Source organism: Pleurodeles waltl, chromosome 2_1 (assembly GCF_031143425.1).
Source record: "Pleurodeles waltl isolate 20211129_DDA chromosome 2_1, aPleWal1.hap1.20221129, whole genome shotgun sequence".
In the NCBI taxonomy this organism is placed as follows: Eukaryota; Metazoa; Chordata; class Amphibia; order Caudata; family Salamandridae; genus Pleurodeles; species Pleurodeles waltl.
Window position 1 is genome coordinate 680,773,304 of NC_090438.1, and position 27,526 is coordinate 680,800,829.

Genomic DNA, 27,526 nt, shown 5'->3' on the forward strand with positions numbered 1-27,526 from the left:
GCTAAGAGAAGTTATTTTTGCATTCACTTATATCACTTTATTTCACGTTATTAATTTCAGGTATGCTGAAGCCATGGTGGTTTTTCTGCTTCAGAGTGAAAAATTTCCTAGCTACCGTATGGAAAGTTTCATTTCTATTAAGGACACAGAGACGAGGGATTAGGCTTTTCTTTCCTCACTTTGTCACAGCAGCCTTAAACATTTCTTAGTAAACTTAAACTACATTTCCCATGAGTCCATGGAGAAAAAACTTGTTCAGTCAAATCCTCTAGCGCCATGTAAGCACCACTGCAGACTGTCTAGCTTCCTCTTTCTTCATGCGAACGCAACTGACGAACTGGATCACTTTTATTTGTTGGAGAAAAATAATTCAGAGGGTAAATTTCCCATCCTCCGATTCAACTCTACATAAACATATAGAAATGATTCAACAATTCAAACATATACCATGTACCTAGGAATATGTCAACAAATACAGAACATTTCAACTAAATATCAAGTCAGATCTAGGGGGTGGGTATCATAACCATGCCGTTAAGGGTGGGGGGGGGGGGGTAGGGGTAGGGGCTAATCCTTCGCCTCCATGTCCCTAATAGAATTAAACTTTGTTACTATAACTAGGAATTTTTCATCCTTTGGCAGGACCGGAGGTGAGGATTAGGCTAGTGTAAAGCTCGTCCACCACCAAAGTTGCCAAGTTTGAGACAGCTTAATATAGAACCTCTTGAGAGTAGAATCAGAAGACAAATCTGCTACATTGGGTATGCCTTTAATCTAGCTTCAAGAGAAAAAGCTGTTGACACCATGGCGTCCCAAAACGGGACGTATCCATACCAAGCTCCTAAAGGGCCCATCTAACCCATCTGACAATAGAAGGGGAAGATACCGCTTTGAGCGGTTTGGTAGGGGCGATCAATAGCTTAGTTCTCCTGGAGGGTCGAAGCTCCTCCGTCATAGCCTCATAAGCTTCAATTGCTTTTACCACACAAAACTTTGGAAAATTAGGAAAAGAAGATTACACAACCATTCTCGAATTGGTTTTAGTACGGTGGGTAATATGGAAAATAACCCCTTCAGGAGTAAACACTCTACATGTTAAATCCAGCACTCTTATGTCCGAAACTCCGCTTCAGGAAACTAGACATAGCAAGGTTGCTAACTTAGCTGACCTATGTTTCCTTGACAAATATTTGTTAAAGGGTCACGATTTAAAGAGATGCAAGACTTTATTCACATCCCACAATGTGGAATATCTAGGAGCAGGAGGGTTGGACAGCCATATGCCCCTTAGAAGTTTTTACAGACCAGTGGGTGTTCACCGACTGGATGGGCATCCACTGGCACATGACCCACCGAGGTGGCCAGAGACGCCAAGTAATTCAGGCCCTGAGTAACATCGGCCCTCACGGGATCCAATTGACGTTGGACACCCCAACCTAACCACCTAGAGCAGGTGGAGTGGTATTGTTTGGAGGTGCTATCCGCCCAAGTTTTGGCGAGTAGGGAGGCAGCTTTGCTTGAAAGTCCTGGGACCTTCCATAGATGCCTGTAATCCACCTAGCAATGAGACCCAGAGAGCCTGAGAGGACTAATGGGTGAAGGTTGCACTGAGGATCCTGGAGCAGATTTGGAAATGGACAGTCCCATGATCTCGCAAACGGAGGGAACACATAGCCCGACTCCGTGCTCCAGTCTTAAAGAAATGCGTCTGTTGCTGTGGCATGGGGATCTGGGCGCCAACTGTAATAGCCTTCCAGTTGGAAGTCCAGGCTAGAAGCAAAGAGGTCTATGGAAAAGGGACCCCCACTGTTTCTGTAGCTGTCGAAACACCTCCGGATGAAGTTTCCAGAGACTGGTGTCCTTTCAATGACGGGAATGCCAGTCTGCCACTTAGTTGTGCATCTCAGGCAGTGTTCTGCTGACACAAATCTGGAGTTGGAGGCATTAATCCCAGAACGCTTTGGCCAGGTTTAAAAAGTGTCTTTGAACGTGTCCCCAGAGATGGTTTGCATAATGGACTGCTGCTACATTGTCCATCTTGAGGATAACACAACATTAAACCTTGTCCTTGGGCCAACACTTGACTGCGAAGGAATCTGCCAATAGTTCCAGACAGTTTGTGTAGCGATTGCTCTGAGGATGACCACGTTCTGTGTGTAGAATATTCACTGCAAGATGTTCCCCAACCAGATCTGGTTGGTTGCCAGAGATAGCTCTTCCATTCCAGGCTTGCATATGAGTGATCCACCACTGCAGTTTCTCTTTCGCTTCTGCTGGGAGAGGAACGTACTTATTGTAGGTGAGACTCTGCTGAAAATGCGAAATCTTTAGTTGTTGCAACTCCTGGAAATGCAGTGAACCAGGAAAGATGGCCTGTATAGATGATGACAGGATTCTTGCAAGTTGGTGCAATGAAATTTGAGCCTTGTAAAACGTTTTCCTTAACTTGTGTCGTATCTTGGATATTTTGCATCTAGGAAGACTGAGGGTGGGGGTCACTGGGTCTATGAGAAATCAAATAATTCCAGCTATTGAGAAGGAAGAAGAGAGGATTTCTTCTTGTTCACTACAAACCCCAGAGACTCTACAAGGGAGATTGTCCATTGAAGGTGTTGGGTCAACTGTGACAGGCATTGGTTCATGAGAAGAATGTTGTCCAAATAATCAATAAGATGAACACCCCCGTCCCTAAGTGTTCCATCACCGGCTTCAGCAATTTGGTGAAACACCAAGGAGCGGAAGATAGCCCAAAAGGAAGGGATGTGAACTCGTAAATCTGGGACCCCCACTGAAACTGTAAGAACCGTCTGTGGGAGGGAAAAATCAGAATCGTTAGATCCCTTAGGTCCAAGCGAACCATCCAATTGATTATCTGTAGAAGGGCTCTGAGGGGATGAAGTCCCCCAATCTTGAAGTGGCAGTAGACTAGCCACTGAAGTTGTTTAGATTGATAACAGGACGTTGACTGCCGTCCCTCTTTTCCACTAGGAAAAGATTGCTGAGGAAGCCCAATGAATGTAATGTGGTCTGACAAATCACCCATTTCTCCAAGAGTTGAGCAATTTCCTGATCTATCAGTCACACTTGCTCTTGAGGAAACCTCACAGGTCTTAGCCTCTGTGATTGAACAGGAACCCCGTGAAATTCTATTTGGAAACCTATGACGGTTTGGAGGACCAACACATCTGATTAGATAACCTCTCAATTGTGCTGAAAGAAAATCTAAAAGCCGCCGACACTTAAATCTTCTGAATTCTGTATTCTTACCTTAGGGGTTGTGGAAGGATCCTGTGTTCTTGGAACCACCTCTGGCACCTAGACGACGTGAAAAATGTCTTGTTAGGTAGGAGTTTCCGAATCTGGAGGAATCTTGCCACTGTCATGTCTGCACCGCAAGCAGGGGCTGGGTGAGAGGTTCGTCCGTTCGCGCTTCCCTTAAAGTGACTGGCCGCTGCAAAAACATGTGGGGTAAAAACACGCTTAATGGAGAACTGGGCTTTGTCGATGAGAATTAAATGTATTTGCAGATTTCACCAATTCGCGGACAAATGGTTCCCCAAACAAATTGCCCTGTGCCTTCCTCTGAGGTGGAAAACTCCCCAAGTTTGTAAACAATTTTGATTAATAGAAACCTCCTCTTTTCAGTGAAGATCGTGCAGTTGGTGTTCCATGAGACAGTAATGGCTCTCTGAGCCCAATTTGATAACGCTTCTGGGGAGATGAGGGTCCCAGACACCTTGGCGTCCTCCGCCATGTCCAGGATTTTTGCCAGGGGTCCTGCGGCATCCAGACGTTTATCCTGGCATGACCGCCGGGAGCGGTCTATATCTTTTTTGGCATCACAGACAAACTTGGTCAGAAAAGTAGTCCTCTTTGTGTAAATTTATGGCGTAAGGGCCACTTTACCCTCCAATGAGGGACTGGGGCAGTCCGCCCGTAGACAACTGTGTACCTCCTTGTCTAGGGGTTTGCGTAGCCTGCCATGTAAGAGACCACCTTTGGCGCCGAGCACCATTCCGCTGAGCAGGTGTGCAACAGTTCATCTGGGTCCAGCATATCTGAATTGGGGGCTGATGAACTGGTGGATGCTGCCATTGGCTATTGGAAAAGGTTTGGAGGCTGTGCGCCAAGGTCTTCTGGGATCCATGTCCCCATCCAATGCGTTAGGGGAGTCATCGTTGTCCCCTAGGGCAGGGGAGGAGGGACTAGGTAGGAATGCCGGATTTAGGAGGGCATTTGAGAGTCCATAAAGGCCTTTTTTAGACACGTAAAGACGTCAATGTCCACTACTGAATCCTCTATGTGCTTACATTTAGCATCGGATTTGGCTGAGGTTGGCTGCCTCCGAGGTTGTGGGCCCGAGGGGCCATTCGTGTCTTCCCTTGGACCAAGGGGTTTTAGGCACTGCCCTGTAATTGTACAGTTTTCTTCTCCAGGGGCACCACCAGTTGAGTGATCACTTTAAATATGGAAGCATCCATGACATGACAAAACTGGTCATCAATTGGGAGATAGTAACTCCCTCTTCCTCAAAATAGGAATCAGATAGATTCCTCATAGACCTCCATAGTGGCAGGAACAGTACTAGGTAAAACACTTGTAGTAGCTCCAGACTCAAAGGTAAATCCCCGGTGTAAGGCAAGGTTGTGTGTAAGTAATATTTTCATACACGGAGCAGTGTGGAAGGGTAAAACACTTGTAGTAGCTCCAGACTCAAAGGTAAATCCCCGGTGTAAGGCAAGGTTATGGGAAATTAGGAAAAAAAAAAAAAAAAAAAAATATATATATATATATATATATATATATATATATATATATATATATATATATGTTTGTGTGTAAGTAATATTTTCATACACGGAGCAGTGTGGAAGGGCAAGGCTCCAAAGTATATATCCTGGGGACCCACTGGCACCACAGATAAGTAGGCCACAAGAGACCTGGGATGACCCCTAATTATTTGGGCAATAATGCTGCCTGGGACGTGTCCAACAGTAGAGCCCTCACAAGGGTTGATCTTACCCGTGTCGTGGAGGTTTGGCTCCAGGCGAGGGCTCTGACAAGTATTTAAAAATTAAGCCCAAGTCAATCCTTCCCCAGTGAGCAGCCGCGGCTCTACGCACTTCACTGCAATCAATGCGTGAAACTGACATGCCGGCCGCCAGGGTGTTAAGGCACCCAGGTATTGGGTGCAGCAACCTAGAGGTACGACCACTGCACACTAGAGCCAGTCTAAAGCGAAAGGTTACTGCGTAGGAGCAAAACCATTCCCACAGCCGCCTCTGAAAAGAAACTATAACAATTAGGCATGCACAGTGCTTAGCAACCAGGGCGCAGCGGACACCACTGAAAACAAAAACCGTCCGCTGTGTGTTGGCGCGAACTGGTTATCAGTAAAAACAGTAAAAATAGAAAGGCACTTATCTCGAGTTGCAGTGAGCAGCAAAGAAAGAGGAGGCTAGACAGTCTGGAGTGGTGCTTATAGGGTGCTGGAGGGTTTGATTGGACAAGTTGTTTTTTTTTCTCCATGGACCCAAGGGAAATGTGGTTTAAGTTTACTAAGAACTGTTTAAGACTGCTGTGACACTAAAGTGAGGAAAGAAAAGCCTAATCCTTGCCTCCGGTCCTGCCATAGAATTCTGTAGCACTTGCTTGTCTTGATTCAAATATCCATCAAAATAAGATTTTGAAGAAAATTTAGCTTTACTCTGTCAACCAAAAGAATCCCAGGTACAAGGAGTTCTTTGTCCAGTAGACTCTGAATGACTCCCTCCGCTGAATCTTTACTCTTGAGGCCCTCCGAACTAGAAAAGCAGACAGGTTTTGTGTCTCTTGACTTGAGATGCTCAAGTCTCTGCCATTATTTGTATCTGAGAGTCTGTAATCTGTACACTATTTTCACTGTGACATGCTTACTTGCTAAAGGTAGTTTTCAGAATCCCACGTAAATCTGAGCACAGTTCTTTTATTTTTTTTTATTTTTACAAATCCTTTTTTTCATTTGAGCTAGCTAGACTGTTCGCAATTTCAGAATGAGGCTGAGGTCTGTACTAGATGTGTGAGACTCCGGCATGATGCTTCGTGAACTGTTAGTTATGCTTTACAAGAAGCCTGTATGATTTCTGTTATTTATTTGATACTTTTTTATGCATTGTTATGAGGTCCAACTAGGCTTCTCCTTTAGAGGATGATTTTCTCATTACAGCTGATTAGTGCAAGATGAGTGGCTTTCTAGGCCTCGGTTAGAGCTTTTTATGTGCGTTCTGTACGCCTTCCAGAAGTAAAATGAAGCTTATTTTGGCTGAATTGTTTGCAACTTGCTTGACGTTTTACTCGACCCCTTCACCTAACAGCTCTTTTTTAAGTGATTGGTTTCAACATGTTGGGGGTTATATTAAGCTGGGATGCTTTACTAAAATAATATTGTTTACTTGAGTAGTTTCCCTTCTCAATCACTGCAGGCTTAACTGCAGGTTAACCAAAGGATTGGCTACATTATGAATTTAGAATGTTGCCTGAGCATTTTAGGATCATCCTTTCAAGGATGGTGCCAATAACCATGGTAGTTGGGGAAAGTATTCTTCCTGAAGTTACTGGTAAGTAACTTTTCTTTTTTTACGTAAAAGTGAAACTAGTATATTCTAACTGGGTTATGTCTTTGATTTCTTATGAACTAGGCAAATGGTTGCCCGAAGTTTGTTGGAGACACTGAAGGAAGTTCGAGAGGATGAGAGAGATTGTATTGCTGTATTGGAGAAGGTGTACAGGCTAGCAGATGATTCAGGTATGAAATGTAGAATTCACTTTGAGGTAAACAAATTTTGTGCTGTTGTATATAACTGGTAATCGTGCATTATTGCCCTTTGTCATTGACTAAATGTCTCCGGAACACAGAAATGGATTTTATATTTATTGTTCAGCTGTTTTAGTTAACTGGAGGCATTATAAGGCCATCTGGGAACATAAAGGCATAATACAAATCCGTTTTTAATGCATATTTTTATCTTGAATGTCTCAATTTAGACTTACTTCAACACCAGGGGGTACGCTTACTAAATTACTGTATCACTCCGACACCTCGGTTGAGGGTAGCTGGGTCTGTTACTTCCCCGGCTTGCCGCACAGTGTTCCAAGCTGCTTTCTGCTTTGTAGGTTGGATTTTGTCCCTCACTCCTCTTTCCAAAATGCGTTTCTTCTGGTGGAATCACTGAGGAATATGCAACAGCTACACAGCCCGGGAGGGGAGAGGAGCAATATCTCAGCCACCAATTTATCGTCCCAGGTCCAGAAGGTGAAGAACAGGATAGCACAATCTTCTGCATTGCAGAGAGAAGGCCTCCAGTAAGCTCCAGCCTTCTACTATCAACGTTGTCTTTGGAAACACTAGCGCAACTGGGCAAGGGTGATAATTTAGCAAGCATATACCCCCTGGTGTTGTGAGGAAGTTGAAATAATGAGGTTCTACTGCTCTACCTTGTGGCAAGAAGGAGGTGGCGGGAGTAGCCGGGATTGTGTAGAAGATGAGGGGGCTCCTCCGATACAGGTGCAAGTGCAGAATAGCCCGAGTTCTGAAAGCATATCAGGGGCGGCTAAGAAGGATTATGCTTTTCGCCAAATGTTCAAAAAATACTTGCGCGCAAACTGCTATGGACTACGGGGACAGCGATGAGTGAGTTTCAAGATAATGCATTGAAGGAGCTAGCAGGGCATGCGAATTTGGTGAATCAAATCGTTGGGCAGTTGTCAGAAGACCAGTCTTCAAAGGCTATATTACATGGTGCAGAGACTATCGTCCCCCCACTTCAAGGCATGTCAGAGCTCAAATTGTTTGCAGGCGAAATGGTCCTGTACTTAAAGCAGAGAGGGCAAACGTCAAAGGGGCCTTAAACATTATTCAAGATTATGCCAAGTTAGGTGGCTATAAGGTCAATCAAGGCAAAACAGATTCTCTTCCTTTTAATACAGCCATCCACTTTTCCTTTCGGTTTAGTAGAGCTGTATAATAGTATGCGTCCAATTCGCTATCTTAGGGTTTAGATGACCAATAATTATGCAGACTTGTTTAAAATGAATTACATAAAGATGATAGAGAAGGTGAGAGGACTTCTGACTAGATGGTCGCTCATGCGTCTCACGATAAAATGGAGAGATTCATATATGAAAATGTCCATTTTGCCTCTGTTTTTGTTCACAAATCTTCCAGTTAGTCAATGGGGCTTGTTCTTAAGAAGTTAGACTCTCTTATAATTAAGTTTTTATGGAAGGTTATACATTCAAGGGTAAACTATTCAATCCTTCCGCTCGATAAAGAACAGGGTGGACTTTCTTTGCCTGATTTCTTTATGTATTACCAGGCTGCATATTTGGATATTATGGTTAGACTGGGTAAGCCAGAAGACTTTTTTGGAAAAAATGGTGCAGGATTTTGAAGCCAGTCTTCCCGTGTTTTTAATGATGGCAAGATTGGAGAAGAGAACAAGATAGAAGGTGATAATGGAATGAATTGGGTAGTAAAGAGTTTGTCTAGAGCATGCCAAGTCCCTTCGTGCCACTGTTTATTAAGGCTGCAGGATTTCCAGGCGTTACGATTGGCTGTCTCAAATACGGAATGAAGGGTACCAAGTGCTGGACTTTTATTTCAGGGGGTGTGGTTTGGTGGGGGGGGGGAGAAAGGGGAGGCATTGGGGTGGGGCTGGTGGGGAGTTTGGTAGAATGATGACCTGGGAAGACGCCCAACAACGCTTAGGTGCTGAGTGCCACAAGCTCTGGAAAGTTTTGTGCAGATTAGAGTTTTTATGACTAGCCACTTGCAAGAAATTAATCAGCCTACTGAGGGCCTGATAAAACTATGCTTTAAAATGCAATTGACGGGGATTGGGAACTGGTATAGGTCTCTTCGGAAACACACTTCTTCAATTGGGGAAGATTTTAGTAATATAGAGCAGGAGGTAGGATGCCGGGTCTCAGTCCGAGCGGAAGCATATTTCTATCCTAGGTTATAAATCCCTTAGTAGCTAATTATTAAGAGAATGAGCTTTTTAGCAAGGTGGATGGCATGTTATACTCCATTGGTAATACATGAAATGTTTCCGTCCATCCCAAATAAGTGCTATAGAATGACAAAGGGGATTGGTTGCATAGTTTTTTTCCTGCCCCTAAAGTGTCGCAATTTTGGGAGGAGGTTTTTGAAAATATGAGCAAATGTTTACAAGTTATAATCAAGCCCAAAGCAAAACTAGACCATTTTGGGGCATGTAGTTCAACCTCCTGGTTTGGTATCCATTGTCAATATTTTATTGCTGCATCTCTAGCAGTAGCTAGATCTTTGGTATTATAATGCTGGCAGACAGCTATGGTTCCAACTTTTAAGATTTGGTTAGAGAAATGTAAAATGACGAGTATGTCTGAAGAAGTATATGCCGGGGGTAGGCAAGGTGAAAAGATGTACGACTGTATGAGTTCCATTGGATGCCCTAGTCCAGGATGAACTAGCATCTTAGCACTTTATATTGGGATACTTCAGAGGCTTTACTCTAGGTGTATTATTAAGGTAGCACTTTCATTGTATAAAAAATGCTATTTCTAGCAATCTATTTATAGGGTCAAGCCTAAGCACCTTATTACCCAAGCACTTTGAATTGGGAGGGCACTCCGAGGGCTCATTCTAGGCACTTTATTACCCTTGCACTTTTACTGTCTAATAATGTTGCTATCTTCAGTAATGTAAATGTGTATGGTTTGAAAGTTCTTAATTTATACACTGTGTATTAGGACTGTTATTAATATATGATTGGTAGGGACAATCTATTTGGTAGTACGCCAACCCGATTATGTGTTCCTAGTCGCATTAAGCTGGATGTGGTTGGGCTATAGGATAAGATGTTAAAATTGCCTTTTCCAAAGAGGGAACACTGCATTAGATTTAGCGGTGTGGCACATTTTGCTTCTTCATCTGTATCCTTGGTGCTTCTTTGTGGTACAGTTATAATATCGGACTCGTGAAATTTCATGGTGTGTATTGTTTGCACATGGACACTTTAACCTGCTGATTGCTGCTAATTTTCTTATGAGGCGAGTTTACAGTGCTGGGTCGCTAGGAAATCATGATATTCTAAGTATAGAGAGGAGTGAAACAATGTTTTATGGATCAAATCTGTTTATTGGTATTTAGCATACAAAACAGTACAGAGCTCTGTATCAAAACCGCTACATATTTCGACCATTGCTATATCAACAGTCCCAAATCTTCACATTTAAGGGCTGTGTCACAAGGTCACTGTTCTGCGGCCGGGGGGGAACTTCCTCCCCTTGTCCGGTCCCGCTTATATACAGATGGTCAAAGCACAACAGTCAAGTCTCTCAGAGCTAAACGCAAAATACAAAAGGAACAAGAAAAGAACTGCACTTCCCCCTCCAAGATGCTGCACCCCTCTCCCATCCCTGCAGCATTATAGACCGTGTGATGTGTTCTATAATATATGTTGTCCCAGTCCTCCTCCGTAAGCTCCCTCCCCAGCTCCCTCTCCCATCTCTGCTGTCCTTTAGACTTAGGCGGACGCTCCACACTCTGTAAGCATCGATAAAGCTCCGATACCACCCGTTTATCATCCTTCTTTGTCATTATCCATTTCTCAGACTGGGTAAGTGGCCTATCAAAGCCCTGTTCGCCGGCTTGAGGGCCCAGTGCCGCACTTGATAATACAACAGTCTATCCGTCTCGGTCAATCCGTACGTCTCCCGTATCTGATCAAAAGGAATCACCCCATTCTCATCAAAAAGGCTTCCCACCCTTTTGCAGCCCCCACCATACCAGCGGCGAAAATTCTCTACCTGCTGACCGGGCGCAAAGTCATGGTTCGCGCAAATTGGTGTCATAGGGGATGGGAACGTCGTCAACCCCAGCCAACGCGCCACCATATCCCATACACGAAGCGTCGCTCCCGTGATCGGGGAGGTGTATAGCCCCTGCGCCCTATGCCGGCATCGGAGCTAAGGCTCCTTCCAAATGTGGGACCCTGCCACCGCCTGATCCATGAAACACCAGTGTTTCTCAGTAAGCGGCCGACTCCACTCCAAAAGAAAGCGCAGCTGAGCAGCTTGGAAGTAGCGCAAGAGGCAGGGTACAGCCTGTCCCCCCTCTCCCTTGGGGCGATATAGGACATTCCTCGGGAGGCGGGCCGGCCGTCCATCCCAGATTAATTTCAGAACAGCAGACTGGAGGGTCGCAATCGTCCGAGACCGAGGGGTCAGAGGGAGCGCCTGGAACACATAGAGTATACGCTGCAGCACGGTCATATTCACCGCCGAAGCCCTACCCATCCAGGAGAGTTTATATTTCCCCCAATTCCCCATAACCCGCAGCACCTCACAAACTAATGTAGCATAATTCAAGCTCGCCGTCTTCGCCGCTGTGGTCGCTAGTTCGATACCCAAATAAGATACATGCGACGTCGACCATATAAAAGGATATCTGGCCCCTAAGGTTTCTTCATGCTCCGGGGTGGTAGACAGACTGAGGACCTGCGATTTCTGCATATTCACCCTAAACCCAGATACCAGACTGAACTCACTAATGGACGCCATAAGGGCAGGCAGGGAGTCCATGGGCTCCGCGAGGGTAAGAATCACATCATCCGCGTACAGACTAACGAGGTGGTGATCTCCCCCAAACCTAACGCCAGAAACACGGGGGTTGTCGTGGAGATGCTGCGCAAAAGGCTCCATGTACAAAGCAAAGAGTAAGGGGGAGAGCGGGCAGCCCTGTCGTGTTCCCCGCCTAATCTGAAACGGCAAGGACAGAGTTCCATTAACCCGAACCGAAGCCTTATTGGAGCGATAAATGCATCGGATCCAGGTCCTAAACCCTGGGTCCAACCCAAAGCACTCCAACACCTGAAAGAGATAATGCCAATGGACCCTAAACGCCTTCTCCTTGTCAATAGAGAGGAGACGCGCCTCCCTACGAGATCTGCTAGTTTTAACTATTGAATGCAGAAGTCGCTTCGTATTATCACTGCACTGACGATGAGGTATAAACCCTGTCCGATCCAGATCTATAAAACCAGGCATATAGGGATTAAGGCGATGGGCCAGTATACCGGTAAACAGCTTGGCATCTATATTCAGAAGCGATATGGGCCTATAAGAAGCACGCTCCTCTGGGTCCTTCCCAGGCTTATGAATGACCTCAATAGTAGCCTCTAGCATGCTAGGCGTGAGGGCCGGACACTCGGAAGGAGTTAAATAGCCATGTCAAAATTGGCGCCAGCTCCAGACAGAAGGTTTTTATAGAAAAGTGCCATAAAGCCATCTGGGCCAGGGGATTTCCCAACCTTTAAACGTGATATCGCAGAAATAACCTCCTCCACCCTGATAGGCTGATCTAAGGAGGATTCCTCACGTTCACCAAGTGGGGTAATAACGGTTTCCGCAAGAAAGGCAGCAGGGTCCGCGTCGCACTGTGTATTCGCAGCATATAACTCCCCATAATATTCAGCAAAAACCTCCGCTATTTGATCATCGATTCGGACCCCACCTCTAGAGGGAGATTGCAACATTTTTATCGCCATAGCCGAGCGCTGTGCTCTCAACCGGTGCGCCAGAAGCTTCCCACACCTATTGCTCCCTGTATAATATTTGTGCTTAAGCCGTACTATTGCATATTCCGCCCTATCCCAGTCCAACCGCTTCAGCTGCTGGCGCGCCTTCTCCAGCTCCCTCCACACTCTAGGTGCACCGGTATACTTATGTGAGTGTTGCAGTGCCGCCACCTTTTGCTCTAAAACCACCCTCTGCTCCCTCCTTGCTTTATTATCTTTAGCCGATAATTGCATTACTTCCCCCCGGACCACTACTTTCAGGGTCTCCCACAAAGTTTCCAGACTAATATTCCCATCGTCATTAAAGCTAAGATATTCCACAATAAGACGCCGCAGCGTCTCCTCAGCCGCCTTGCTCTGCAGTATGGTATCCCTAAAGAGCCAACACGGGCTTCCCACGCGCCCTACATCCAATTCTTGCTGCACATTAGGGGCATATAATGTAGCAATAGTAAAGAAGAAGGTCTCCACCCGTACTCTAAGGGCCAGGAACCTACTCTGTACCTCATGCATCTTGGCTACCACCTTCCCATGGAAGGTCCTGGAGAATAGTATCGCCACCCCAGCATGTTTTGTGGAGGCAGAGGACCAAAACTGCCTAGGGAACCACTTCGAGCGCATACGATATGTGTCCTTGGGCAGCAAGTGCGTCTCCTGCAAAAGGCAGACATGGCTCCCAGACCTCTCTAGGTCCGACAGGATTGCTAACCTCTTAGCCGGACTGTTGAGCCCCCGGACATTTAGGCTTAGACACTTAAGAGACATGTAGCACCAAACAAGTTGCGCTCTGAGGGCGGGGACCCCTCTGAGGGGGCAGGAGCCCGGGGCAGCGCACAAGCCGCCCCCATGTACAGGGCCAGCAAGCCAGATCATCTCCCATGTAAATTCCAGGGGAAGCACACCACCACACAACCAGAACGCACAACAGGTGCTTACAACTTAGAAGTCCTCTGACACACATCTCCAAAGAGGCAGAGTCCCAACAGGAGCAGTAGAACCTCCCAAAATCGTCATTTTGCGACCAGCGACTCCACCACCCAGGCCCCTCCCAAATGGTCTCAAGACCTAAACAGGTGCGACCCCAGATCAATGTAGCAGCACCCAGTTGCCAGTGCTTAGGCATTGGTCCCAGCAGCCAAGCTACTCAGTACTGATTGCCTTTCCAACGCTTGCTCCGTCGAAGTAGGCCGCCGCTGCTTCCTCTTCCTTTCTTTCCGCCTCCAGCGTGGTCGGCCCCCTGCTGCCGCCTCTACATTCGTGCCAGCCTCTCGGTCGTTCTCCTCCAAATGCAGGATCCTTCGTGTTTCTGACACCGATTTCACCTGGCGCACCTGATCCTCCCACCTGAATATGAGGCGAAAGGGGTGACCCCATGAGTAAGACGTGGTATGCGCCCGCAAGTACTCAGTGATGGGCTTGAATTCTCGCCGTCTCTGCAAAGTCCGGAGTGAGAGGTCTTGAAACAGCTGGAGCGCGTACCCCCGGAACTGCACCTGAGCGAGGTTGTGGGATCTCTGCAAGATGCTTTCTTTAGTACCGAAGTTATGGACACACGCTAAAATGTCAGGTGGATGTTCCCCGGTCCCTCCGGGGCGGCCCACTTGATGAACCCGATCTAGTGTAATCTCCCGTACATCATCCGGGCCTAGGACAGAGCGAAACAGTGCTGTGACAAACTCTCCAATGTCCTCCTTCTCTGCTCCGGCCGGGGCACCCCTGATTACGTATGTTATGCCATCGTGACCGGTTCTCTAAATCCTCAACCGCGATCTGTAGGAGATCCTGCTGCTCAAGGAGGTGTATAATCTCCTGTTGCATGTTTTCCACCTCCTCCCCTCGGGAGATCTCGCCATCCTCTACATTCGCCATGTGCTCCCCCAGGGACGTGACCTCCCCACGCATATCCTTCAGCTCTTGAGAGATCTCTCTGAAGGTCTTGCAGATCTCTCCGAAGCGAATCAAACAAGGAGACAAGAAAGCCTTTCGTGACTGGGACCTCACCATTCTCCTCTGCCTCCCCACGTTCCTCAGGAGGCCGCATCACAGCCGGCCCCTCAGCCGACCTACCCTGCGCCAGGTGGGACCTGGTCAACATTTCCCTCACTGACTGGTCCCGTTTGGGTTTGGAGGACTCCATGAGAGGTCCAGTCTTGCACCAGCTTAGTGTTATGCCCAGACGCAGTCTCGCTGCCCTCACCTTGGGGGCTTCGTTTTGTGAGCGAGTCTTGGTCACCAATGTTCTCCTCTAGCTATCCTCTGCTGATCAAGGCAGCAACACTATAGCTCCTCACTCCGTCGCACTCCAGCCAGCACCACGGGCATTCGCCACACTAAGGCTCCCTCCGAGACCAACTACTCCTCACGTGCCCCTTCCTCTCCTGGGCAAACCAACGTGGGCCGATTGCACCGCCGACCAGGGGGCCCCGCTTTTCTGTGCCACGCCAGGCTCCTCCACCAGGTACCAGCGGCAGGCCGGCCGCACTCCCCCCGGCTCTCGTCAGGGGTCCTTCTCTGCCACCAGGAAGAGAAACCAAGCCGGCCACTACAGCCTCCATAGGCCCTGCTCACCGGGCACCTCCCGGGACCCGTCTCCAGGCGCGAGGCTCCCCTTACCTCCACCACCGCCTGGGCCCCACGCAGCACCTCTGTACCCCGGCGGGCCGCTCCTAGCGCCGGCGACTGCTGGACCGCACCACACGGCCAACCACTGCGCTCCGCTCTCGCCATCAGCAGGTGCGAGCCAAGGCCGTGAGGCACAATGCCGTGGTCCTCTGCCCCGCTGGCGCCCCCGATACCCTCCTCGGGGCACCCTCAGTCTCCTGTCGCCCTTCTCCAAGTCGGTGGGGTCTGGGATGCAGAAATCTGGGGTCGCAAGCTTATGTTGGGGTCTGGGCGGCAGAGCTCGCGGAGATGCGTCTGCTCACGCCGCCATCTTGGCCTGAAACAATGTTTTAAAGCTTATTATTGTTTCTTAATGAAGCACTATGGAATTCTCCATTCCCTTCAACGTCTTTTTTTTCTTTCTTTTTTCCATTGGCTCAAGGTATTTGATGATGAAATATGTGTAATTTTTCTGATAACTACTACTGCTCTTCTTTGGAAAGGAAGGTTTTATAGTATATGTTTTTTTTATTGTCTGGTTATCTGCTCAATAAAAATCGTTAAAAATTTTTTTTTTTAAAAGAGGCAGCTGACTGCTTGGTACACAAATCCATTCACGCTGACAACTGCTCCACCATCTTTCAATTAAACTGGTAATTTTTGGGGACCTTCATTCACTTTGAAGTACTGACACCTTAACTTTCCTCCTCGAAACCCCAGCTTTCAAGAACATAAAACACTCCATCACTGCAGCCATCCTTCTCTGAAAGTGGCTGTAGAATCTCCATACCCCCTCCATCAGAAATAACCCTTTTTGTAGTGCCTTCAAGAGAGAGATCTTCCAAGCCCTTCACTTCCAAATACCCTTAGCTCTCTGAACACCTGCTCAGTGACCACCCTGCTCAAAATTACCTCCCCTAACAGATATTTCCTTACTTCCCTATTATATCAATCAGAGCATTAACAAAATCCCAGGGTGTACAGTCACAGTTCATCGACATGCCCCTTATCTACAGACCTTCCTTGTTGGATTACCCCACACAAGTAAGCATCCTTAATCCTCTTCTTGCATGGTAAACCTACATTCTCAAATCCATCTCTTCCAAAAATCATTCTCCCATCATCTACCATGATAACTATTCAGGTGAACCCTCTCACACTCCTCTTCTAGACTGTCAGCACCTTGTTCAGCCAAGCAACATTTCTGGACAACTTCAAAACAGGTAAGAACCCCTTACCACCCCCTTACTCAAGACACAGCAAACCTCACCTGGATTCACTATTGTTACAGACCTTTCCTCAAAGAACACATTAAGAAAACAGCTACAGACTTAATCTCTCTTTAAACAAACACAAAAGTGAAGGCTTTCCTTTGTTAAACAGAAGTCAGAACAGCAATCCAAGTCTTGTTCCTCTCACCTAGGTGGTGGCGGTGCACTGACAGTTGACTCCCTGGCTCTACACTCACACTTCTGAATGGCATCCTAGACATTCCTGTTCTCCTTTATGAAGAGCTGCAAATAATTCAGCCACATGCCGAAGGAAGTTCACTGGCTCTGATCAAATCCCAGAACATTTTCAAAGGCTGTTGTATCACTTCCACTGCCATCAGAAGCAGAATCCAGGCATAGTAGGTAATGCCACACAAGGAGTGTAAACCTCACCAGACTAGAGACCAGAAGATGAGTGGAAAGGGAAAATGAGGGCAGACTTTCCCCTGTCTATGCACCAATGATCTTTAACAGCATACCCTCAACCTCAGTACAGCTTGTAACCTCCTTTAATTTGGAAAGAAACAAACTTAATTTCACAGACAAGTACCACCACACTCGTTAGACACTTAAAAGGTCTCTGATGAACGGTAACATTCTCTTGTATGTTGCATTAACAAGGTAATGGCAACAAGGCCAATTTTCATGGGAATGCTGACAGGTAACAACCACCACCACAAAATAGGGGGGAAAAAGCAGTATCATCAGATAGAGTGCTGTATGATTCAACAAGGATTGGCAAAGCTAAAAGGGTTTCTCCTGTGCAAAATCTATTGGCTCTTTCGTTGTCTGCATCATAGCTTTTTTTTTTTTTTTTTTTTTTACTTTGTTACAACTGCTCTGCAATATGAAAAAAACATTGACAAAGTTAATAGAATTTGCATAGGTGAAACCTATTTGCTTTGCCAATGATTGTTTAATTTTCTATTGTGTTTTTTACTGAAATTTCAGTATAGCCTAATTCGCTAGTGACCTTTTACTAGTAAATATTTATTCTCTAACATTTTTGTACTCCATCATTTGGACTTTGCTAGGCTGCAAAATGAGGCTCAGCTGTGGTCAACACTGCATTGGATGAAGCAAAGCGAGGGAGCTTGTGTTGGATCACACATGCTTCATTTAAGACTAACCTCTCTGGATTTCTGGCAGTTCTGCTCCCCTTAAAGAAAGGTTATGCAAGTTCACTCCCTTTCTAGGCAATGTCTTTTGGTGTGGCACAGGGAAACAGACACATGGATGTCTATTCATGGTGCCTCTTCAATAACTTGTAGCTTCATATCCTTGTGCAATTATTCTCCTACCTAGTCATTGAGGTCTGGGAGCACCCAGCCAGACTCCTGCAATCAATTTGTTCAGGTGGCCGGCTAACATTCTTCAGATGGTGGGGCAAAGTCTGTTGATACCTGCCAATTATTCTTTTACTTGGTCTACAGGCACCAAGTTATCCTCCTCTTTGCAATATGATTTGGAAATCGAAATTTCTCTTCCTTTTGGCCTTTAACTTTAGAGAAGACTGTCAAATCAATCACTTCTTGTCAGAGTCCTGTTCCTAACCATAGGGGCAGAGTATGGTGCTAGAATAAACGGGAGACCACGGACCCGGGGTATTGAATTTGCGATGGTAAGCAACTTTTCCTTACTGCATACACAGAGTCAAAAACTTAAAGCATAACCAGACCCTTAGGGCGCAAAGAGTTAGCCAACATCTAACTTAGAGGATGCTCAGAGGTGGCCAACAGGATCTGTACTGCAGAAAAAAAAAGTGACATGAATGGGCAATGATTTATGTTTTTAGTGTCTCTTCAGAATTCAGAGAAGATTTGAATTATCAAGGCCAGACCCCAATAATCTTGCTAGCAATAGGACTATAAAGCTGAACTCAAAAGTACATCTAGTTACCTAAAAGAACTGGAGAAATGCGCTCCTATTACTGGAGCTTTTGGTCCTCCAGCAGGATGTCTGATAGGCCGATGAGTACGCGGAAGATAGTACCAGAGATGTAGTGCTATACACAGTCTAACAAACAAAAGACGGGGCAGAACTGTAGACCTAGGTGTTTTGACAACACATAAGTAAAGCTGTCTGCAGGAAAGACCTTAAAATGGTAAAGCTGTACAGACACTTTCCTGCAATCTCACTATCTGGATAAAGGTTAACAATAGGTAATGTGCAGAAATAGGAGGAGGAAGTATTTCTTGAAAGGCCTCGTCTGTGCTGCATGGCAGACAACCTCCAACATTTTATTCTAGTCCACTGAATTTCCGTCACGTCTCTTTCTGGCATGCATGTATTTCTTTCTTTTGCCAAAATGGTCATACCTAAACTGCAATACCCTTCAATCCGATAGCTCCCTCAGCCCCCATTAAAAAGGAATCACTGTTTGTTTCTTGGCGAAAAATGTTCAGTGTTTGTCAGAGAACTTTGTACTCTCCTTCGCATCTCTCAGGCACCATAACTTCAAAGGCTGTCAAGATGGGGAGCAGGGTGAATCTCCACGATGTCAAGAAATGGCTGCACTGTTACCTGTAATCTCCAGGGAGCCCCAGCGTACATTGCTGGTGTGTGTATTATCATGAGAAGCAGGGACAGAGAAGCAAATATGAACGATGACAGCTGCACAAGTGAGTCACTAGCCCAAAGTCACATAAAATACCCTTTCTTTTTTATGGCACAAGCCACCATCTGATTGTATGCCACTAGCTCATAAAACAGATTAGAAATGCAGGTTTCTCCCCTTATTTTGTTGTGGTCTTGAGCTACGGAAAAAGAAAATAATTAATTATGTTTGCTAAATCCAGTTATATAAAGAAAAATATGAGGTTTGTGGAACTACTGCTCTCTCTTGAATGTTCATCTCATGAATTTAGGGGTTTTCCTAGTATGGCCGTTGTGACTGAACTGCTGCTGGCAAAAGGGGGTGGGCAAAAAAGGGGCAAAGGTGCTTCATTCAAGTTTGAATCCCTACCAGACTAATGTAGAAAAACCCTGCCTTACCCTTTTCATTCTCACTGAGTATGATTTACCTTGAAAGGTGGCTAAGTTTTCACTTAAGGCCATTGTACAAATAAACATTTGTTGTTCTTAAGAAGTTGGCAGATATTCCTTATTCTGATGGGGCCTGCCAACTAGGAAGTATAACTCAGTTAAGGGAGAGCTGCCGACTTAGGAGCAAATAAATTAGAGTAACCGGAGAATCTTACCAATGGTGAGTAATAGGAAGGCTGTGGGCGGGCTTGTAAGCCTGTGAGTGGGCAGTTAGCCCCTTTTAAAAAAAAATTCCCCCAGATACAAAAGATTTTGTCAAAGCTCGAACGCTGTGCAGGAGAAACCTAAAAATGCTTATTCCTGATTCATATCTGTAAACAGCACTTTAAAAAAATACATATGAAGTGCCAATAGGGTAACAGGGTGAAAAGTGTTAAGTTTCCCCTGACTTGATTAGGTCGACTCCCCAACCTTTTTTGAAGATATTTAGCAATTTTATATCCTTTTACATTACCTACTACTCACAATGCCACTAAAATCCAGTCTGAACTCCCAATCCACATCTCATCAAAAAGTGACAAGTAATACACTTAAGTAGGGCAACATACAAAAGAGATTATGCACACCATTACATGCGGTCCTGACAGCATATTTGCATCAAAAGAAAGCTAAGAAAATAGCAGTAAAGACATAAGTCATACTGTCCAGTGTTACAGAAATACTTGAAACCTATCTTCTGTATCCCAGTGCTTGTGATACTGTTGTATTTAATAAGAATATTACACACAATCCCATTCCTCGGCTACTGTTTACCTCTTCGTATACATGTACAGCATCTCTATAAAATCTCATCACTTTCAATCTCTCAATATTATTATTGTTTCTCTGCAAAGTGAATAGCAACAGGATAGTTGGTATATTTGTGATGGTGCTTGTGTTCAGAGACTCAAACTTTAATCTTGCAAATAGTACTACCTACTTAAAGAAATCCACAGAGACAATTCAAAGAGCATACATCAGAATTCAGTCAAATAGTTGATGAACCTTATCTGAAATGTTCTCCCATTGATTACATTTGTGGATCTCAAACTGATGCATCTTACATTGACCGCACATAAAAAAAAAATCCTTGCTTCCTCTCTGTTGTGTGGAATGTAATACAATATCTTGTCCATGGGACAGGTTGCTTATTAAATCTACTTGTCCTATAGAAAAATCTGCTTGTCCCTTTGGTGCCATGTAGAGTGGCGATCATGATAGCCTCTCTGGTTATGCCAGAGCTACTACTATAGTAGGGCTTTAATACTTGCATTTTCAATCCCTACTATAGCAATTTCCTTATTTTGCCACCTTTCTGCAGATCTACATACTAGGGCTGTAGGAAGCAGTAAGTAATAGTTCCAGGGCTGGAATGCCTTTGAGTCTGTAAACCTACTAATTTGCATGTTTAGGGATTTTCACAAGCTCTTTAAACTTTTCCCATAATGAGAAAAGTTGGAAATTTACTCCTGACCATGGCAAAAGAAAAAGGGCTTCCAGGGTTGGGAAAAAGTGGTTGGAGGGAAAGTGAACTTGTTAACGCTCAATAGATTTTCACATGAGCAGATCTACAAATGCATATTTGGTTGTGCTAAAATACAGTTCACAACTTTTTCTAGTAGTACGATTTCCTGATCTACTTCTGTAAATTCTTGTGAATTCATGAAAGGCACTAATTCAAAGACCTATACCATGGGTACACTTTCTTGACTTTCTTTAAGAATTAGGTCCCTAATTAGGTCTGGCGTCAACAAAGACATTTTGTTTTTAATAAATTTCTATTTGTGGCCCTATCGGCTGGTTTTGCTGTGAGTGATCACATTCTGCTCTTCCAGAAAGAGCATATTAGCACACAAGGTAGTTTTGTTCAGTGCCAGGAACTACTGTGGCAATCGGTGATGTAACAGAACTGGAGGGGGGGGGCCTTCAAAGAACATGGGGCCTTGCACCACTGTTGGCAATGGGTGCTTTTTGAGACCCAGAACTTTTTTTTTGCCAATGTTTGTTACAATGGTGAGGGCCTGGCAACTCCCACTAAAAGAAAGTGTTATAAAAGCCGTCAAGACACTGATTGTCGAAACCAAAAGACTTATAAACCATGTCGAATCAGTTGGCTTTGCCAGTGCTTTTTTATTTTCATGCTTCTGATAACCTTGTTGAAAATGGTTACATTAATTTCCATTAGGAATATGTTTTTGAAAAACTAGCATGCATCAAAACATTTTACTAAGTGACGCTTCAAAGAAATAGCACCTAAAAGTTCATAGTAGCAAAACATTTTTTTCCTACTTGCATTTTTTTCTGAACAAATTTTATTTTGAACGCTAAGAATCATCACTCTTGCTTACAAGCTTCTGCAAACATTAGCATCCAATCAGAGAGCATTCTGGAATCATTATACGTAGCCTCATATTGTTAAACTTTTCAAACGTGTGTAAACTTTTTTTTTTTTTTTTTTTACTGGAATCACTGTAAGTAGTGCAGTGTTACCTTAAAACGCTTATTTACAGTGCTCACCCAAATACTGAGGGCCTTTCATTAATGAACATATGGACACAATTATTACCTCAACTATAGACAGTTCCCTTCTCTGTAAACTGCCAGCCAAAGGGTTTGTGCTGGAGGGGATTCGGCTTACTTGTCCCAAGGACAAAATAAACATGAAAACGTGTTGCCTTTGACCCCAAACAATGTGTCTCGGGCTTCAGGCGATAGGAATTCCACATCTCTGTAAACAGTTACCATCTCTTCTCCTGGTAAATTAACTACTAGATACCATGTCACCAGTAGATTTCAATCTCTTATATGTGATGCTGTGAGGGAAGCGTCCGGAACAACGACTCCAGAACAACGATTAATGTGGTTAACGCAAGCGGAACCACGCTTGTGTTAACAACTCCTTTTTTTCTCTGCCTTAACCACGCATGTGCTGAACAATGCACAAGCGTGGTTAAAGCATAGGAAAAGGGAGAGCCGATCAGGAGAGGACGCAGTCAGGTAAGTGGTCTAGGGCAGGGTTGGAGGGTAGTATTTAGGAGTCAGCGGACGGATTAAGGGTTTTTTGGGGGGGCCGGTTTGCAGGGCCGGTTGTGTTATATATTTTTTTTTTGTTTGTTTTATAGAGGTGGGGGTCAGGCAGTTCTGTTTTTAGAGGCGTGGTGGGTGGATTAGGGTAGTTCTGTTTTTAGGGGCGGGGTCGGGATAGTTTTAGTTTGGGGTGGGGGTTCAGGGTACTTTTGTTTTTGGGGTGTGCCGGGATCAGTGTAGTTTGGTTTTTGGGCTGTGGCGGGATCGGGGTAGTTTAGTGTTTGGGGGGTGTGGTGGGGGGGTGTCGGTTGTTTTTAGGCCGGGTGAGGGAGGTCGGGGAAGAGTTTGGGGCTCAGGGTGGGTGGGAGGTATCCAGGGTAGTTTTGTTTTAGGGATGGGGTACTTCTGGGCTTTAGGGCAGGTGGGGGGTCGCATGGTAGAACCACGCATGCTGTTCCACATATGCCTTTACTACGAAAGATGGGCGGAGGAGGCAGGGAACCCGACTTCTAAGTGTTTTTTTTTTTTTAAACTGTTTTTATTGAGTTTTAAAAATAGAAACCAACAAGAACATACAATGCAGTGCAGGTTATAGCAAGGCAGTACATCATCATTGTGTAACAGTACCAAGGGGCCACTATCTAACCGAGTCCAAGCCATGAGAGAGTCACAACCACTGCACATATATTACCCTCTATCCTGCCATCTCAGCCCAAATCCTCATGAGATCAGATATTAAACAGCTTAAGGAGATAGAGACGTGTCGTAACCATAGTTGGCAGTCACCTGCTCATAGGGTGCGATGTGTAACCCCACCCCCATCATCATCCGCACTACCTACAGAGCTTATGTCCTCCATAGTAGTAAACCGTTCCAATAAGGTTCCCCAAGCCGCTATATCAGCGGGTGCCCTTTCATCCCTTCTTCTCAAGTGCATATGCTGCTCCTCAGCTGCACCCTATTCCATTAAATCCTGTATCCAGTTGGCGATCATCGGGTTCCGGGAGCTCATCCAACCAATTGCTACCCTGTGCCTGGCCAGCACCAGCATTAGCTGTACCAATTTATATGGGATGCTCAGACCACGCGGCTTCCGCACCACTCCCAAGAGACAGGTCATCGGCGTTGCCTCCAACCCCATTCCCGTGGCCTCCTCAATTGTCGCTGCCACTTCCTGCCAGAAGTGATATACTGCAAGCCCATGCCAGATGTAGGAAGGAAGCACCAAACGTACCACACCTAGGACATCCTGCTCTACGGCTCGTGTCAATGGTTCTTTGGTGACTGGGTGTGAGATATGTTCTGAGTACAAAGTTAAAATACAACTTATACCTATTGTTACATGACACCGTACGCACCAAAGACAAAGCCAAATCCCAATCAGCATCCGCTGTGGGTTCCCCCAGGTCACACTCCCACGCCCTGCGTCCCATACTTATCACACCTGGTTGATCCTCCTGAAGGCCTTTATAAAACCGGGTAATAAAGTGCGTCTCCTCACCCTAGTTAATCAGGCCGTTCAGCACTGAAGAGGCCCTAGGGACTACCGGGAAACCACTCAATATCTCACGTGCCACACTTTTTTTTTTCCGTATATTGCAGGAATTGACCAGGGCCCAGATCAAACAAATCCTGAGCTTCAGTAAAAGAGAGAAACTCTCCATTGGGATAAAGATCCCCAGCCACCTCACATCCTCCCAGTCTCCAAGCCTCTACAGACATCAACTTCTCCATGTCCCTAAATGGGGTTCAGTCACATATCTTCAGCTCTCTATCGAAAGGGGCTCCTCAGAGTACATGTTTAACTACCTGCTCCCAAATTCCAGCAGTAGTCTTGATCAGGTAGGGTGCAGCAGGGTCAGATCTACCCCCTGACATGAATATATGCACCGTCCGCCCATCCCACATTCCTGCAAACAATCTCTTCTCCCAGTTATCAGTATCCATCATCCACTTGGCAGTGTATTGCAAGTGTTCTGCGTAATAGTAGTGTCTAATATTAGGAATCACCAACCCACCCCCTCAAGATCCCTGTGCACCACTGACCGAGCCACCCTACTTCGTCGCCCACACCAAAGAGATCAACAGACTATCCAAACGACGAAAGAGCCGGGCAGCCAACGGATACAGAGTTCTGCACCAAGTATAAACACTGTGTGTAGGAAGTTGGCTCTGTATATACTGTCTAAAAGTAAGAGGTAGTGTGCACAGAGTCCAAGGGTTCCCCATTAGAGGTAAGATAGCAGCAAAATTAGATAATTCTGGCTAGCAGGAGGTCATCTTCATTGAGGCTTTCCTCAATGCTTGCAGAGCTGTTGGACTCTCCTGTGAGAGAAGCAACATCTCTGACTATCACTTCTGGAGTCAGGGTTGGAGAAACCCTGGGCTCCCTAACTAGGAGAGGGGGTGGGAAATTTCCCTCCTCATCACTAGCTTCCTCCTCTGTGAAGATATCATCAGAGGGGTTGTTTTTAACAAACTCTGCCAAAAGCTCCTGGAGCTGTACTTTGGTAGGGTTTGAACCAGTCTTTATCTTTTTGATTTTGCAGACAGACCTTAACTCTGACATCCTAAGATGCAGGTAAGGGGTGAGGTTGAGTTCCATCACTATCTCTTCTGCAGCAGACATTATGTTTCTAAAAGTTGGAATATTTTTTCAGAATCTAAAACTATCTCTAAAACTTAATTCAAACTTTTACAAAACTTTTAAACTCTAACAGGCTAACACAAGGCCCTAGCAGGACTTTTGAAAATTTAGAAAAATAGCTCAAATTTCTAAAATCAGTTTCTAATTACAATTTTTGGAATTTAGTTGTGTGATCAGGTATTGGCTGGGTAGTCCAGCAAATGCAAAGTCTTGTATCCCATCTCTGCTGCCAATGTAGGAAGTTGGCTCTGTATGTACTATTTCAAAGTAAGAAATAGTGTTCACAGAGTCCAAGGGTTCCCCTTAGAGGTAAGATTGTGGCAAAAAGAGATAATTCTAATGCTCTATTTTGTGGTAGTGTGGTCGAGCAGTAGGCTTATCAGAGGGTAGTGTTAAGCATTTGTTGTACACACACAGGCCATAAATGAACACACACTCAAAGACTTACTCCAGGCCAATAGTTTTTATATAGAAGAATATCTTTTCTTAATTTATTTTTAGAACCACAAGTTCAAGATTTGAAGTAAATACATAAAATGCAAGGTACTCCACAAGGGTACGTTATTAACTTTGAATTAGAGCATTAACATATACAGTTTTTGTTAAAATGGCAATAAGCTATTTTAAAAGTAGACAGTGCAAAAATCAGGTAAGGTAAGTAAGGCACTTAAAAGTCTCAGTTCCTGGGCATAGGCAGCCCACCATTGGGGGTTCAGGGCAACCCCAAAGTTACCACACCAGCAGCTCAAGGCTGGTCAGGTGCAGAGGTCAAAGAGGTGCCCAAAACACACAGGTGCCTATGGAGAACAGGGGCGCTCCGGTCCCAGTCTGCCAGCAGGTTAATACCTGTGTCCTTGGGGGGCAGACCAGGGGGGGTTTATAGAGCACTGGGGGGGTGGGAGGGGGCACACAAGTAGGCACACAAAACACACTGTCAGCGGCCGGGTGCAGTGTGCCAAGCAGGCGTCGGGTTTTGTATAGGTTTCAATGGAGGGACCCGGGGGTCACTCTAGCGTTGCAGGCAGGGCACAGGGGGGCTTCTCGGGCCAGCCACCACCTGGGCTAGGCAGAGGGTCGTCTGGGAGTCACTCCTGCACTGAAGTGCGGTTCCTTCTGGTCCTGGGGGCTGTGGGTGCAGTGCTTGGTCCAGGCGTCTGGTCCCTTGTTACAAGCAGTCCCGGTCAGGTGGAGCCTCTGGATTCTCTCTGCAGGCGTTGCTGTGGGAATTCAGGGGGGTCGTCTCGGGCTACTCACGGGGTTGCAGTCGCCTGGGAGTCCTCCCTGTGGTGTTGGTTCTCTGAATCCCGAGCCGGGGGCGTTGGGTGCAGAGTGTGAAGTCTCCCGCTTCCGGCTGGAAGAGTGTAGTCATTTAAAATTGCAAGAAAGTTGTTGAAATTGAGTAGAGCCGCTGCTCACGGGAGTTTCTTGGACCTTTGGTTCAGGGCAGTCCTCTGAGGCTTCAGAGGTCGCGGGTCCCTGTCGGATGCGTCGCTGGTTGCAGGTTTTCGAGTCCGAAGACAGGTCGGTAGGCTGGGGCCAAAGCAGTTGTCGTCTTCCGTCTTCTCTGCAGGGCTTGTAGGTCAGCAGTCCTCCTTCTTTGTTCAGGTTGCAGGAATCTGATTTCCTGGGTTCTGGGGTGCCCCTAAATGCTAAAGTTAGGGGTGTGTTTAGGTCTGGGGGGCAGTAGCCAATGGCTACTGTCCTGGAGGGTAGCTACACCCTCCTTGTGCCTCCTCCCTGAGGGGAGTGGGGCACAACCCTATTCCTATTGGGGGAATCCTTCAAAACCAAGATGGAGGATTTCTAAAGGCAGGGGTCACCTCAGCTCAGGGCACCTTAGGGGCTATCCTGACTGGTGGGTGACTCCTCCTTGTTTTTCTCATTATCTCCTCCAGCCTTGCCGCCAAAAGTGGGATGCCCTGGGATGCTGTAACATAAGGTATGAGCCTTTGAGGCACACCGCCAGGTGTTACAGTTCCTGCAGGGGGAGGTGAGAAGCACCTCCACCCAGTGCAGGCTTTGTTTCTGTCCTCAGATAGCACAAAAGCTCTCAACTTGTCTCAGTGGCAGGCTGGCACTGATCAGTTAGTCCTGCACTGAGGGATTGGGTAAAATAAAGGGGGCATCTCTTAAGATGCCCTCTGTGTGCAATTTTTAATAAATCCAACACTGGCATCAGTGTGGGTTTATTATTCTGAGAAGTTTGATACCAAACTTCCCAGTATTCAGTGTAGCCATTATGGAGCTGTGGAGTTCGTTTTTGACAGACTCCCAGACCATATACCTAATAAGCCAACACTGTACTTACAATGTCTAAGAATAGACTTAGACACTGTAGGGGCATATTGCTCATGCAG

At 45.8% G+C, this 27,526-nt stretch overlaps 1 protein-coding gene across 3 annotated transcripts in view; it reads left to right on the plus strand.

Moving 5' to 3' along the window:
• Positions 1 to 27,526, plus strand: part of PPP4R1 (protein phosphatase 4 regulatory subunit 1) — a 689,987-nt gene that overhangs the window by 139,774 nt on the left and 522,687 nt on the right. For all 3 annotated transcript variants that reach the window (XM_069216574.1, XM_069216564.1, XM_069216553.1), the window contains exon 4: positions 6,678 to 6,784. In XM_069216574.1, the coding sequence (XP_069072675.1) occupies positions 6,678 to 6,784 (107 nt within the window). The remainder of the gene's footprint in view (positions 1 to 6,677; positions 6,785 to 27,526) is intronic.